The sequence below is a fragment of the Serinus canaria genome, chromosome 7 (genome assembly GCF_022539315.1).
Source record: "Serinus canaria isolate serCan28SL12 chromosome 7, serCan2020, whole genome shotgun sequence".
In the NCBI taxonomy this organism is placed as follows: domain Eukaryota; kingdom Metazoa; phylum Chordata; class Aves; order Passeriformes; family Fringillidae; genus Serinus; species Serinus canaria.
Genome location: NC_066321.1, coordinates 15,241,533 through 15,256,731, shown reverse-complemented (window position 1 = coordinate 15,256,731; position 15,199 = coordinate 15,241,533). Strand labels below are relative to the sequence as shown.

At 59.1% G+C, this 15,199-nt stretch overlaps 1 protein-coding gene across 2 annotated transcripts; it reads right to left on the bottom strand.

Moving 5' to 3' along the window:
* Positions 1-1,116: 1,116 nt before the first annotated feature.
* On the bottom strand, positions 1,117-13,652 carry WNT6 (Wnt family member 6). 2 transcript variants are annotated; one of them, XM_030241846.2, is made up of 4 exons: positions 13,525-13,652; positions 5,297-5,512; positions 2,076-2,377; positions 1,117-1,799 (listed from the first exon to the last, which is right to left on the bottom strand). In XM_030241846.2, the coding sequence occupies exons 2-4, from the start codon at positions 5,493-5,495 to the stop codon at positions 1,338-1,340; spliced, it is 963 nt and encodes a 320-aa protein (XP_030097706.1). In that variant the 5' UTR covers positions 5,496-5,512; positions 13,525-13,652; the 3' UTR covers positions 1,117-1,337. The 2 variants fall into 2 exon arrangements, with proteins under 2 accessions (XP_030097706.1, XP_009086143.2); XM_009087895.4 differs by lacking the exon at positions 13,525-13,652 and having other exon boundaries at positions 5,297-13,508.
* Between the last annotated feature and the right edge of the window lie 1,547 nt (positions 13,653-15,199).

Below are 15,199 nucleotides of genomic sequence, written 5' to 3'. Positions count from 1 at the left end.
GTGGACATCTCCAGCACCCCATGCAGCCTCCCTTGCCTTGCAGTGTGCCCAGCACTGGGAACTCTGCTTTTACCCTGCCTGGCATTACCCACACATGGGGCATTGCCCACTTCAGCTACCTCAGCTTAGAGCTCTCTTGAAGAGGGGTGTATAGGAAAGCCCCCAGTGTCCAGCACTGCTGCAAGGCAGAGGGCAGGCACAGGAGTGTGGACCTCTCTGCCCTGGCTCTCACCCTGCTGACATCCCTCTGGGGGTCCTCAGCCCAGTGGGGCATTGCCAGCTGAGCAGGCATTGAATACACACATTCCACTCTGCAGTTACCTAAACCCCTATGCTGGGTAACCCTGGAGAAACCAGTTCCTGTGGGTCCTTGCAGCATGGGAGGGACCCCCTCAGAGATTCCTGGAGCCCCTGGAACAGAGGCTTGGCAGCTTGCCTTGCTGGGCAGCCAGGCAGGCTGCTCCTCACCCTGTGTTTGTCCATGAGGAGCACAGGCTGATCAGGTTATAAAGACATACATGCCTGGCACCCTGCCACCCAGGTGGGGTTGCACGTGGCCCATGGCATGCCAAGTGAATGCCTTGCATGCCACCAAGCCAACAGTGTCAGCGCTGTCCAGGGTTTCTGTGTGCCAGGCTCTGCAGCGGGGACTGCAGTGACATGGCTGGAGTGTAAAGAATAGAGGGTCCCCTTGGGAAAGTCAGAGCACAACAGCACAGTGTTAGAGCAGCTAGATGTACCTCTGGCATGAGGCATGAGTGGAGGCACCATGGACTGCAAACATCCCAGGTCAGATGGTGGTGGGACACAAACAGGCACCCCAAGCAATGACAGCTGTGCGTGATGGGAGGAGAGCACTCACACACTGGAAGCAGCAGAGCAGGGCAGAAGAGTACTCGCCCTCATCCACACACATCTCTAGGCTTGACAACCACAGAGAAAAACAGAGGGTAGATAAAAAATGAGCTGCACTTCGCCATACATCCCAGCAGGGATAGGGGCTGGCAGAAGTGTGACTGATTGGGACTCACAACTGGGGCAAGGCAGCTCTCTGGCTGATCCCATTTCAGTAAGGCGGTCAGCACTTCTCAGCCCTCCCCAGGAAGCTCTGTGGCATACGGCTTTAAATAGCTTTATTAGTGGAAGTTCTGTGCCACGGGGACCATGGGGATGCCAGGCAACCCCGTGCTGCCCTGTGGGGAAGCCAGGACTCCCCGGAGCGCAGAGCTGAGCTCACCCACGCTGACCCTGCTACCGGCTCCACCTGTCTCTGTCCCAGGGGGGCCTTGAGAGCCTGGAGGTGGCCTCCCAAATTGTCCTCGCCTGACCCCAGGCTGTCAGATGCAGAGGCTGAGCTCCTGGCGGACGGAGCACTTGCGGCACTGCACCACGCAGCACCAGTGGAAGCGGCAAAGGCAGTTCTCCTCCAGCACCACTGTCTCGTCCCGGTGCCCTCTCCCGCAGCACAGCAGGTCGCAGCCGCTCGTGTCCATGGCCGTGCTGTTGCAGACACGGCCCCTGGTACCCAGTGAGCCCGTCTTACGATTAGCCGAGCAGAAGTCAGGTGAGTCGGCCGAGTAGATGAGGTCCTGTTTATCGGGAGGCTTGATATTGTCACCCACAGGGATGAGGGTTTTCCCGTCGTTGCCTCCCATCACCTTGAAAGCCCCATTGAAGCGCTCGAGCAGGCGATCCCCCACCTCGCGGAAATGGGGCATCTTCCTCCAGCAGGTCCGCAGCGTGCAGGATCCCGAGAGCCCGTGGCATTTGCACTCTGTCCTCATGTAGCTGCGCACCGCCTGAGGAAGAGACAGCGATGCTCAGCCCTCCGTTCCCTCTCTCACTGCCCAGCACCCCCAGCCAAATCCCTGCCTGGTGGTGCTGCCCTGGCCCGGGGGAGGGGCTGGGGGTGGAGAGTGACCCGGGGGTTTCCAAAGCATCTGCAAAGGATACCCGAAAGGTATTGGGTCATATTTCAGCCAAAGCTGGTGCAGGTACACGGCTTGGGGACACTGAAGGTGGAGGGCTGGGCAGAGGCACGAGGGCTGCAGGGGACAGGGAGTGCAGGGCCTTACCAAGCGCCCGGCTTCATTGTTGTGCAGGTCGATAAGAGCTCGGATGTCATTTTTGCCTTTCTTGTTCTTGGCGTCCATGAACTGCTGGGACTTCTCGTAGCCAAACTGCACATCATCCCCACAACCCCCCCACTCCCAGGCGGTGCCCTCAGTGCCCGGCCCCGCGGTGGGTGAGGGGGGGGCCCGGCTCCGTGTCAGCTCACAGCCACACTGCAGCAGCTCGCCCATGCTGCAGGCCTGCGTGATGGCGTGGCTCACTCCTGCTGCCGTGATGGCGTACACGAAGGCTGTTTCACGGATATCTGCAGGAGAACGAACAGGGCTGGGATGTGGGGTCAGCTCCAGCAAGGAAAGCACCACCCCCTGGCTGACATCCCAGGGGCTTCCCCGTTCTCCCTCTTCATATGTGTTTGGTGCTGTTCCCTGGGGGATGCACCCACCCTGGAATGGGCTGCCAGGAGCAGGAGATGCCTCTTGCAAGCAGATTTGAAGACTCTGGGGGATGGTCAAGCCCTGCCAGTGTTCCTGCACTCAGCTGTGGAGACGCAACGAATCTCCCACCTCCTCTTGCAAGTGTGGGTGCTGCCCCATAGGAAAGAGGGAAGCTCAGAGAGCAGAGGGTGATCCCAGATGACCAGGTGGTACCCACAGCTTCCTCACAGTACCCTGCAATTTCCGTCCAAGCAGTAAAAATCCCAACCCCAGCTCCAAACCTGGAAGGGCACACCTGGAAGGGCACACTGCAAGGGATACCGAGGGTGTCACTCACCCTCTGCAGGGCGGCAGTGATGAAGCTGTGCTGCCTGCTCTCCCCCCACTACCCTCTTTGCCATGGGGAGCTGCCCACCCCCCTCTCTCCACCGGCACAGCCTCCACCCTGCAGGATTATTTATTATTAGTATTTGCTCCTGTCTCTCTCTGCTCCGGGACACGAATTCCAAGCATCTTTCCCCTGCCCGGACCTGCCGCTCGCAGCCGCAGCCAGCGGGGGATTCTGGCGGCAGGGGTGCGGCGCCCTGCTCGGGGGGCTCCCGCGCCCCCCTGCACCGTGCCAGCCCCGCTCCTGCCCACCCGAATGCCAGGGCAGGGCTGGCCCAGGGTGGTGGCCTACAGGGGATTCCTGGGGAGGGAGGGGAAGGTAGGTTTTGGGGGGTGTCCCATCTCTCCTTCTTCAGTATTCTGATGTGGGGAGGCTGAAGGAAGAGGGTACCAGGGCACCAGTTCCATGAGCTTCCTCCAAAAGCCCACGCAGCACCTGCATCCCTCTGGTGTTAACAGGAGTTGGGCACACCAGTGCCTTTCTGGCAGTGCCACCAAGGGGGTACCACCCCCTCCCCAGGCCCTCCTGCCCCCGCAAGCCACCCGACCACCCGCCTGCTCCCACCTGGGGTTGGCAGAACCCTCAGCAGACAGCCCAAAGCTGGCAGAGATCCCCATGCCACCCTGCCAGCCAGGCCCTGGGGGGATGAGGCTCCTCTGACAGTTCCTCCAGACACGTGGCTATCCCCAGGCCAGCCTGCCCTGGCATGCCATACCTGGCACAGGTGGCAGCAAGGGAAGAGGGGACAGCCATGACTGGGCCAGGGAGGCCATGGCCAGGAATGAGAGGTCTGCAGCATCCTTGGATAGAAAAGGATATTGGATGGGCGGTATTCATCTGATGGAGCTGGGAACACCAAAAATGCTGAGATACTTTGTGCAGTCCCTGCAGGCTCACAGGGAGGCTGGTGCCTGCTGGCACCTCTGAGGGCTTCTGACACCCACCTTGTTGCCCCTAGGGAGCTCCACACCTCTAGCTGGGGTGTCCCATGTCCTCAGAGCACCAGGGACTCAAACTCACCACTGACCCTACAACATTGCTTATCTCTACCACCCCAGCAGTGAGGCTGGACCAATGTGGTGGCTCCTTCAGCATCCCCATGCTTGATGTGCCTGTGCCTCCTCCAACACAAGCTGTTCCTGGGTACCCAGCAGCTCATCTGCCAGCACCTTTCACTCCCCACCTGGTCTGGCCCTGCATTCTGGAACCACCCCACTTCCAGAGCAGATCCCCGCCTGGTACAGATCCCACCTGCTTCACTGCCAGTTTATGGTGACAATAGGTGACTCCAGAGACAGGAGAGTCCCCCATGTGCCTTGACTCTCTGCCTCTTGGCTGATTACACCTCCCTGTGTTGGGGGAACCCCCATCTGCAAATCAGCTTTTTAAATGAACCTATCCCCCTCCCATGGGCCAGGTCTCCCTCGAGGCTTCAGCTCTGACCCCCACTAGTATCTGCAGTCAGCTGGGTGCCCAAGGCATCCCGCCCTCTCCAAACCCTCCAGGGATGCCACCTTCACCCCCCAGCATGGCCCATGGGCATACCCACTTTGCCTTGGGCTGGCCATGCACCAACAGATGTGATGGCTGAGGAAACTGGGCCTTGCTCCAGCATCTTCATTTGCCATGGCACAAGGGCCAACATGGGAAGAGGGGCAGGGCTAAACTCACTTCCCATGAAGTGATCCTACCAGCCGAAGGTGTTTCAAGCAACCCGTCTTGCTTGGAGCACCACTCACTCCCAGCTACTCTCCCTGAGGAGCATGGCAGGGCTTTCCCATCCCTTACACACTTATGGGTTCCCTCTTGCTCTGCTCCTGCTCAGATTTTGCTGCAGCTGGGCCTGGCTTGGACTGCTGTATCCACTGTCTGAGACCTGCACATACCTTCCTGCCACCCAGCCCTATTCTTCCTCAGGGTGACACCAGGGTGCCCATCCAGGGACAGGGACAGGAGAAAAACTTCTCTCCTCCACTCCCTGCAAGGCCAGGAGGAGGGATGGGAAAGGCACCCACGGGGTGAGGGGCAGCTCCCAAGGGCTGCACACTGCCTCCCAGCCGGGCCCCTTCCCACAGCACACCCTGGGGTCCCGGGGGAGCAGTAAATCACTGCCAGACGAGGGTGCATTCTTGGGCTTCATGAAGCCCTGCACTGTCTGGGAGCATTGGTAATTGCTTCATTACAACACAGGGAGACATGTCCCAGCAGTAAAACCTCAGCGTGACTGCACCGGGGAGCACTGAGCAACCCCCTACACACACACACACACACACACACACACACACACACACACACACACACACACAGAGCTTTGCATGCCGAGACTCTGCTCCAGGAGTCCCGGGGACGTGCTTCACCAGGCTGGGGTCTTTTTGGGAAGCTGAGGAAGCACTGGCCTTACCCTGCTGCAGGATCTTGCCGAAGTACTTGCTGTGGCTGGTGCAGTTCCAGCGGCGGAAGCGGAATTGGTACTGGCACTCCCGTACGCCCAGCTTGGTGCCCTTGGCCACCTCCTGCACAATCTCTGGCTCCAGCTGGCACAGCTCTGCCTGCTTCCCCGCCAGCCGCTTCGTCTTGCGACAGATGCTGTTGGGGTCCATGACCAGGGGGCTCCCCACTGCCCTGCAGGAGGGGACAGCGAGCAGAGCAAAACCAGCACCCAAACCCAGCAGAGACCAGGGTGTGGATGGGACGTGACCAGACCTACTCCCAGGGATGGAGCAAGGCTGCAGGGCAGTCCCAGCTCCATGTTGAGCCCGGGTGACAGAGAGACAAATGCAGTGGGGATAGGACAATAGGTATGGGTGGCTCACCCAGGCAATACCTTGCCATGTTCATCCACTGGGGAATTGGGGGATCTCCTACCTTGGGACAGTGGTATGATGGCACATACCACTCTACATCCTTGGGGACATCCATGGGGGTGATGGTGGTGTCCCCAAAGGAGATGGCAGAAATATTGTGCTACTCAGCATCTTCTCTTTGCGGCTGGCACTGACATTGCCAGTCCTGGCACTAACCCAGCCCTGGCATTGCCACGTGACTGATGCCTGATGCAGCTGCATCTCCCAGAGCTTTGGACACAACAAGGAGCCCAGCCAGCAATCTTGGTGCGTCTCCCCCTCTCCACGGGTTCTCGCTGCTTTACCCTGTGGGAGACTAGAAGAGTGACCTTGCCTCTGATAAAGCCCCTCGGCTGCTGGCCAGGATCCTGTACTCACCTCCCCAAATCCAGGCACTGACTCCAGGGAATGGAGCCACGGGCGGGTGCGGGAGTGCAAGGGAGGGATGCAGGTGGCATTGCCAGCTTTGCCTATGCCAGCGAGGGAGGGCAAGTCTTGGCTGGGCCCACGTCAGAGGCAGCAACTCCTTGCCAGCACAGCTGGTGTGAGGTGCCTGACTCCCTGACCCTGAAGGCAAAGTCTGAGCACGCTGCTGTGCTCCCCAGTGTGCCATGGGCTACAGAAACTCCTGTACTTTCCCCACACATTTTGCCTGGAGTGCCCTGCATGGCACAGCCCGCACAGCTGCGCAGCCTGCAGCACCCTGCCTCGTGCTGGCACAGGCCGTGCTCCAGCTCTGCCATGGGCAACTCCGGAGCCATGGGCCACACCAATTTAGCACACCCTAAACTCAGCCCACCCCTGCCTCCAGCACTGCTTCTATGGGCTCAGAGCTCATCCTGCTCAACAACATGATTTTCACGGCCATGGATGCCCACAGAAGCTCAGGGCTAGACCCAGCATACCCCAGGATCAGGACATGCTTGATGATTGAGAACTTACATTCCCTGGGATTCCCTGGGGAGCAGTGCTTAGGCGGCCCATGCTGCCTTCAGCCCCACTCACTGGAGAGCATCAGCTGCACAGCTTCCAAACCCAGAGCTTTATAGTCTGGCCAAGCCCCAGGGGCTCAAAAATCGCAAGCTGAATCTCAGTGTTTAACTGTGTTCTGGGTTTCCTTTTCACTCTTGTGCAGCTGGGGGGCTGTGTTGGGGACACCAGGCTGCAGTACTCTGCTTGCAATCCTGTCCCCAGTGCAAACTCCCTCCAAGCCCCTTGTTTGAAGCTCAAAGCCCTGCCAGGATTCCCCTGATTCATTCAGCTCCCCAGCTGCCTGGATCTCCTGCCTACCAGACCCCAGCTGGGTTTGGAGAGGATGTGCCCTCTTGCAGAGTCTGGAAAAGGAGCCCTTATGCTTTGGCTGGAGGTTTAAAGGTTAAACAGTTCAACAGAGAGGCATAGCCCAGAAAGGGAACTTCCAGCAGGGAAACTGAGGCAAGCCCACACTACTGCTGGGGAGAACCCATCTCTCTTTGCTCCCGGCAGCTCAGTTTCCCTTTGCTGCATGATTCACATGGACCTCTGCAAAGGGCTGGGGCAGCTGGGGAAGCACCGCAGAGCTTGCCTGGCACAGGTCCTCCATAGATGGGGAAACTGAGGCCCACATGGAAAGTGACCAGAAAATCTGTCCAGACCCATCCCGTGATGACCACAGAGGGATCTGAGCCTCCATGTTGGTCTCCAAGCTTGCTGTCCTTTGTGACCACAGCAGGATGGCGGAGGTTTGGCTGCCTCTGTCGGTGGAGTGGGGAAGAGGGGGAGCCGGGATGGGACTTTCATTAAGAGACGACTCTTTGTACTCATATAAAAACGATGCGCCAGCCCCCCGGGGCCGTTAGATCAAATACTGAACTGTGGCTCACCCCAGCCCGCTGGATCAGGCCAGGAAGGAGAGCTCAGCCCCGCGGCTCTGGGGGTGATGGGCGGCTCACCGGCACCGCGGGGGTCCCCACCCATGGTCCAGGCTGCAGCGAGGCTAGCGGGAGAGCGCAGCAGCTTTCTGTCCTGGCGGCGAGGCGTGGGGTGGGCTGCCTAAGTCCCAAGCGATATTAATTTCCGCTGGGCTCCACTTTCTGGCACAGGGAGGCTGCCGGGAGCCCAAGAGCTGTTTTGCTTTGGAGGGTTTGGGGGGGGGGGGGAGAATGGGGGGAGACAAGGGCAAGAAAAATGCTGCCAAACTGCTACCACTTTGGCAAGGGCTCCGGCGCAGGGCCCAGATCTGCCTGAGCTTGTCCCGCTCCAAGGCCTCCCGCATCTACAATTAAGGTGCCCCACCTCTGCTGCCGGGCACTCCTCCCCCTGCCCTGGTGAAGGAACAGGGTCGCCAGCCCGGCTCCCCACAACTTGCCTGGGGCACCCCGGCCCCCTGCTGCCTCCTGCCTAGGAGCCCCCAGCCAGGCTCAGCAGCACAGCAGCATCCCTGCCACCTGCCCCTGGTGCCCTTTGCTGGCTGCCAGAACGGCTGCTGGGGGGCTCTGTCTTGCCCCGAAAGCCAATGGGATGGTGAGCCCCACTATCCCAGCAGCCCTGTGTAAGGGAAACAACCCCCATTGCTGAAAGGGGAGACTGAGGCACAGAAAAAGGGCTGCAAACCCCTGCCCACCTGCCGCTGTCACCCCTTAGACTGCCACAGCCACAGCCTGAGCCCAGTCCCAGTGACGCACTTCAAACAGGAGTCACCAGGGCTTCTGATGCAATCCCTGTGCTCTGGATGCTGCGCCTGCTGCAACAGAGACGGGGGTTCCCAAGAGCCACAATCACCATTTTTTCACAGCTCAACTCATGGTCATGAGGGTTTCAGCATGTCCCAGTCTCATTCCCAGCCAAAATCATGGACCAAGGAGCCTGGGCCAAGTCACCATTTTCTCCTTGGGCATGGGGATGATGTGGAGCAGGACTTCTGGCCCCTGCCAGCAGACCATTATGGAGGGGACCCAGCAAGGTCCTGGTTTGAAGGAAGCCAAGGCAGTGAGGCTGGTAGAACTATGCAGTGGGGAGGAGGATAGTCAGCTTTTAAAAGTCACACCTGCAGGAGAGCAATGGTTGGGCCATGCCAGCTCCATGTGGGATCCGACAGGCCTGCATTCATTGAGTACGGCTGCCTGGGCACTCCTGTGGGGCAGGGGGACTCTGCTTTACGGTAGTACGGCTGTGTCTTGCCTCGCATACAGGTCTCTATCCCAGCCTCTGGAAGCCTTCAGCAGGGTGATGTAGGTACTAGGGTACCCAGGTCATCACTCTGAGCCCACAGGTAATTCTGCACCCACCTGGAGAGGTAAGAACTGCAGGGTGACAGCCCTGGACAACCTCCACCCCTGGGGACACAGGCCACCTCACGCCCCACACAATGATGTCACACTGCGTGACAGCCTACCAGTCAAACCCAAAGGGAGCCCATCTCTTTTCAAGCTGTGCAAACAGGGCAAGGGGGACCCCCAGATGAATTTTCACCCACCCAGCTTTCCTAGACCCCATGCAGGCATGTGGTGGGCACTCAGCCCCTCACCCAGGCCATGTGTGAGCGCTGCCACTAACAGGGCAGCTGGGTGTGGAACCAGAGCAGGAGCCCATGGAGGTGTGCTGAGTAAGCAGCAAGTCACTGCCCTGGGGGGCACAGCCAGGGCTTGGCTGCCGAGCAGCAGCCGGGGCACTGAGGAAGCAGGAAATGCCATGGGTTGGGAAGAGAAGGGGGACCCCATTCCCCTCCCTCCTCCTTACATCTCCTTGGCAAGGATGGCATGCAAACAGCTGGGAAGCTGCCTAAAGGATAGAGGCTTTGGCATGACATTGCACCAACCCATGGACCTGCTAGCTGCAGCGTCATGCTGAGGCCAGGCTGGCATGAGCAGGAGCTGCCCAAACTTGTGCTGCAGGTATTGGGGGGATGGCAGGAGCATTCACCTGCAGAGGTGGTGGTCCTAAAGCCATGTCCAGATCCTGGAAGGGCTGGGATAAGAAGAAAGAAGTCCACCATGGTCACTGCCTCATTCTTCTGGGTGCTGACAGAGGCTGAAGTAGGGGTAGCACAAGGGTTTGGCTAGTTCATGCCCAAATGTGAGTGCCACATGTTGTGGGAGGACCCTGCAAAGCCTCAGCAGATGTCAGGGTGTGCCCAGTACCCTCCTGCACAAGGGGGGTTTGAAGCACTCAAGGTTCTGACGCAAAGGCCAGACAAATCCTCCAGCTGTGGGCGCATGTAGGGCATGGCCAGGGAGCCTGGGTGTCACCATGGGAGAGTGGATGTGACCAGGAACAGGGACAAGGGATGGCAATGGGAAAAGTTCAGCTGCCTTTGTGGGAGAAAACAAGTCGCCCAATGCTGGAGCCAGTAGTCATCTCAAAGGGTGAAAGAGAAACATTGTCCCTTCAAAAAACCCAGCAAGTCAGCAGCTGCCCCAGCAAGGGCACAGGGAGATGGCATCAGGCAGGGGCTCTCCCAGTGGGAGATTCATTTCTGCCCGTGTGGTGCTGCTCCAGGGCAGAAGACATGCTGGGGAAGGCTGGGCAGCCCAGCCTGTTGGGCGCCGTGGGGTAGCAACTGTGGGTCAGCAAGGCCAGGGGTGACTCACAAGGCTCAGCCCAAGGCAGGGCCCTCCGGCCCAGCAGCCTGCCCTTACAGGCTCTAGCCTTGCAGTGTGGGTGCTGGTCAGGGCAGGGAAAGAGGAGAGACCACTGCTGGGTGGTCACACAGGCTGTGTGGCTTGAGAGACATGGGACTGGGACCCCCCTCAAGCAAGGGGTGGTGGGAGAGGTCCTCTCTGAGCACCTCTGAAGAAAAGCTGGAAGTGCACTGCCCTTGTGCATGGGTGGGAAGGGGATGGAGGGCAGGTGTCCACTCCTCTGGGCCCCCTCAGACCTACAGCTGGAGCAGAGCACATTTCAGCTGGGATGATTTTCTCCCTTGCTTTCTCCTCCATGTCCCAGGTGCTCTCAGCCATGCCCATGGAGAGCCAACAGGCACCAGGGAAGCTGGTTTTGCTTGCCCCCATCCCCAGAGTTCCTCTGCACTCCTGCGAGCACAGCCCGACTGCAAACCAGCTTGGCTGAAATCCTGCCCTGAACCTGCCTGGGGCTCCTCAGGCACTGAGTTTTCCTGCTCTGTATCTCTGCAGCCTCTGGGCCAGCCTTGGAGCCCCAGGCAGTCCCTGCCTGTCCTGCTCAGGGAGAAATCACTGTTGCACAAGGAGCTGAACAAGAAACGTGTAAAGAATAGGGGAGGAGGAAGAAAGAGGATTTACAGAGCTGCTGGGAGCAAGGAGAGCCTACTCCTTGCAGCTTGGCACTAATCAAGGTGCCAGCAGCACGTGAGTGACTTATCTTCCATCGGCACTGACCACAGCCTGCTCCCTTTTGCCATGGAATGGTCTGTGTCTTCAGTGAGCTCTCTGGGGACATCCTAACACAATGAGGATACTCTTTCTCAGGCTACAATGTCACTAGCAGGATGTCAGTGCTTGTACACCATACCTAAATCTTTTTCCATAGATACAACCATGTGCCAGGATCCCAATGGGCACCGTTACACCTGTGAGTGGCCAGGCCCTGCTGCTTGCCTGGGCTGGGACTGTGCCTCTTGAGATCCAGCCCAGCTATAGCCCTCTCACAAATTGGGTCATCAGTGGGGGAAAAAGCTGGCTTAAACAGGTAACCCCCGTATGCCCCCCAACACACAGATAATGTTCTCAGGGGTGTGATGGGGAAGTTGTAAGGACATTTCTTTCTTGGCCAGGAGAAAATGGTTGAGCACCTTGGCTAAGCACCCACAAGTGCCCAGTGATGCACAAAGGTGTGCCACCAAAGTCCCTATGCATCAGTGACAGTGACAGCAAGGAACAGCTCTATCAATGCCACTAGTCCTGGGGCTTCCAGGAACTCTGGCACAACACACAGCTGCTCCCCTGAACCTCTGCCCCCCAACAGCAAAACCCACAGACACCAGGGCTACCCAGACCTGGGAGAGGGGACCAGTATCAGGAGTAGGCACATGGGAAGATTCCTGTCACGAGTGCCCAGACTGCTCTGCCCCACACAGGAAGGGGCTCCCTGAGATCATCTCAGCCAGGGGCCAAAACACCACACTCTGAGACAAGCACTTCATGAATCACCCAACTGCTCCTATGCCCTGTCCCAGGAAGCCTGGCACATCTGTTTGGCAGTGCTGGTGGCCTCATTCACCCACCACCTTTTCCCAGCTCGCTGGCTCCAGAGTGAAGCTGAGTGTGAGCTGCTGATCCCCCTGAAGCCACTCCACTGCCCGGTGCATTCGCTGTACATCAGGCAGCTGAGTTATTATTCTTAAAATAAAGGTTCCTTTTCTTCTTCTTTTTTTAAAAGAAGAAAAAGCACGTTTGACCCCTTGCCCTCCTCTGCCAAATCCTGCTAATCTCCTGAAGTCACTGCTGCCTATGCACACATGGCACCAGCAGGACCCAGACTCCATGGTGAGATCCAGTTCTGAGCACCTGGGGGCAAAGGGCACCGGTACCCCATACCCTGCCCTGGCTGGTGCTGTCTGCCTGCCCCTGAAATGACAGCAAATGAGGTTCTGCTTCACCTTTACCTGCTCCAGTCATGGGCAGACATCCTCAAAGCTGGAGCACAGGGCATGAACTTGGAGATATTGACGAGGATGGGGCAGAAAAAGCATGGACAGCTGAAGGGACAGCTGTGTGTGTCTGAGAATAAGCCAGGGAGAAACAGCAGAAGGAGGGCATATGCCCTGCAATGGCAGAGCTACTCTGAGGTAAGTGCGCTGAGCATGGAGACCCTCAACAAGCACCCTGCCTTGGCCAGGGCTTGCTCTACCTCAGTCCCCCCTTTTCTAGCAAAAAAACCCCAAGGCAAGTCCCTCTCAACCCCATGTTAAACCCTTGCCTAGCGATAAACACAGGGCTTGGGCTCCAGGGACAAACTCTCAGCTGATGTCCAACTGACTGTAACAGTACCATTTACACTCACAAAGGCCCCCAGTGCAGCCCTGGAGCCAGGGCTAGCAAAGGGAATGGAGACGTGGAATAAATCACTGGTGGGCAGGCAGGGGACCACGAGGGGAAAGGCTTATGGAGAGCTTTATTTTAGGGGTCAAAAGAGTGTGACAATGTGGAGACGAATAGCCTCAGATAATGAATGATAGCCCGGACGGCACGCCGGGGAGCTGGAATCTAAGCACTTAAAACCGGATAAAGACAGGCTGGGTGAAATTCTTAATAGATTTAAATAGTTCATGTTTCGACAGATACCTGGGCTTTCCAAGGCTGGGTCCCAGATCTGCGCCTGTAATGAATCCCCCACCCCCTCTGGTATCCTGCAAGGCACCGTCTCTGCCTTTGATGAGGGCACCATTACAAATAGGGGTTTTGTCCCTGCTGTGTCCAGGCCACCATTCAGGGGGGACACTGTAGGGACCCTAAGGCTTTTAATTAAATTTGACTTATTGAAGGGGTCTGGAAGCCACTAAGCCCGCTTGCCCACCCCTCAGGCATGCAAGCTTCCCAGGCAGGGTTGGGGGTGCGGGGAGGCAAAGTGCAACTCTCACCACAGGACCTGTGCACCCTGTACTCCTGGGGATCCCCAGCCTGCTGCCTCCAGCACACTTGTGTGCCCAAACCCTGACAATATGTGGGTGCCTCAGTCTGGACCAGAACAGCCAGCGAGCAGCAATTCCAACCCAAGTGGTGCCTGGATGTAGGGGACTCTTTTGTCCCCAAGCTGGGGGGGGACTGCCCCCGGAGATCGAGATACCCTGCGAGCCCTCCTGCTTACCCCCCCCCCCGGAGGTCCTACTCACCACCAGAGCCCGATGATGTTAGCGGGGCAGAGGAGGATGAAGAAGAGCCCCAGCTGGGTCCGGGAGGAAGGCAGCATCCTGCCAGGACTGAGGAAAGCGTCGAACTCGCTCCACGCCACTGCCCGGGAGCCGGGCACCCCCGAGGTCCGGCCGGGGCCCCGGCGGGTGGGTGCCCGCTGTCTCCCTCCGCCGGGCCGGGCCGGGCAGGCAGCGCGGCCGGCGGGGCCGTCCGGGCCGGGCTGGGCTGGGCTGGGCAGGCACCTCCGGCGGCTGGAGCGCGGCGCGGAGGCTGCTCCGGAGAAGGAGGAGGGACGGGGCTGCGAAAGCATCTGCTCCGACAGGGAAACCGGAGCCCGGGGGACGGACAGGGCGGGCCGGGCGGGGGGACTCCTGGGTGCCAGGCTTCGTTCCCAGCGCAGAACCACGGACACGATGTGGGCACGGGCACCCTCCGGTAGAGGACGGTGGCCGCAGCCCGCCCGGCCCCGCGTCCCGCCGCCGCGTTTGAATGTGCAGCCGCTTTTGCGGATCTGGCTGGCACAGCCCTGCCCCCGAAGCCTCGGACCTGCTGCGGACCTGCTTGGCACGGACCTGCCTGGCAAAGCCCTGCTTGACACAGCCCTGTCCGGCTCCACTCGGGGTCCTGCCGCAGCCCTGTCAAACCCGACCTGGCCTCGAGGTGTCCCCGACACCTTCCTGTCACACTCCTGCCCGACCCTGACACCCTTGGCGTGGCCTCGCCCAAACCTGGAGTCCCTGTGTTGCCCCCAGGACAGCCCTGCCGGGCCTCTGTCCCTGTCTGGGCTCGCCTGGCATAAGCCTGGCTCCATGACCCTGCCTGTCCTCAGGGGCGACAGTCCATCTGGGAAAGTCTGTCCCACCTGAGAAAGCTGGAGGAGTGACCCCTCACAAGCATCTCCCCACACTTAGCTCCAGCACTCTGGAGAGACACGCCTGGGGCAGAGGGACACGCAGGAGAATGATCGAGCCAGCCCTAGGAGCAAGGAAACCAGGAGAAGAGTGTGTTGAGAGACATCTGGTTTATGGTGATTTCATTTCAGGTGCAGCTGGGGCCCAGAATGGACACAGTCCCCAGCACCAGCTCATAACAGGAGGAGCAGCAGGAGCTGCCTGGGGCAGGAGGAAGCTGATGTCCCCAGAAGGTAGCAGTGGGCCACACAAGGGCTGGGAAGCTGGGGACAGGAGGAGCCCATAGCCTGCCACACCAATTCTCCCCACAGAGGAGCCTCAGGAATGGTTTTCCAGAGCTCAGACCGGTGCTCTGCATCTCTGATTCCTCTTGTACCATTTATGGCTCCCAGCAGAGGTTGGGGATGCAGCTCCCAGCCCTGCAGCATCTGGGCTATGGATCCTGGGAGAGGACCTACCCTGGGGGAGTCTCACCTGATCTCTGCACCCAGCTCCACGGAGCAACTAGCCAGCCCACTGGGTTAGGCCAAGGGAAAAAGAGGCATCTTCCAACTATGATGGGCAAAGCAGAGCACCCTAGCTGCCAGTGAGATCACCCCTCCCTCCAGCAGCTCTTTGTGCTCTGTCCCCCCTCATGGCCTCCCATACCTTGCCCATCTCAAGCCCCTGGCTTGCCCATAACTGTTTCCCTTGCCTTGATCACAAGGGGTTCCATCCCTCCACCTGGGCATGTCTGCTCCCTGCT

Coding starts and splice junctions, on each gene's coding strand:
- WNT6 (XM_030241846.2), bottom strand. CDS start 5,495: ATGGACCCCAACAGCATCTGTCGCAAGACGAAGCGGCTGGCGGGGAAG. Junction 2,378..5,296: donor CGGCAAGATCCTGCAGCAGG/GTAAGGCCAGTG, acceptor GTTCTCCTGCAG/ATATCCGTGAAACAGCCTTC. Junction 1,800..2,075: donor ACAATGAAGCCGGGCGCTTG/GTAAGGCCCTGC, acceptor TCTCTTCCTCAG/GCGGTGCGCAGCTACATGAG.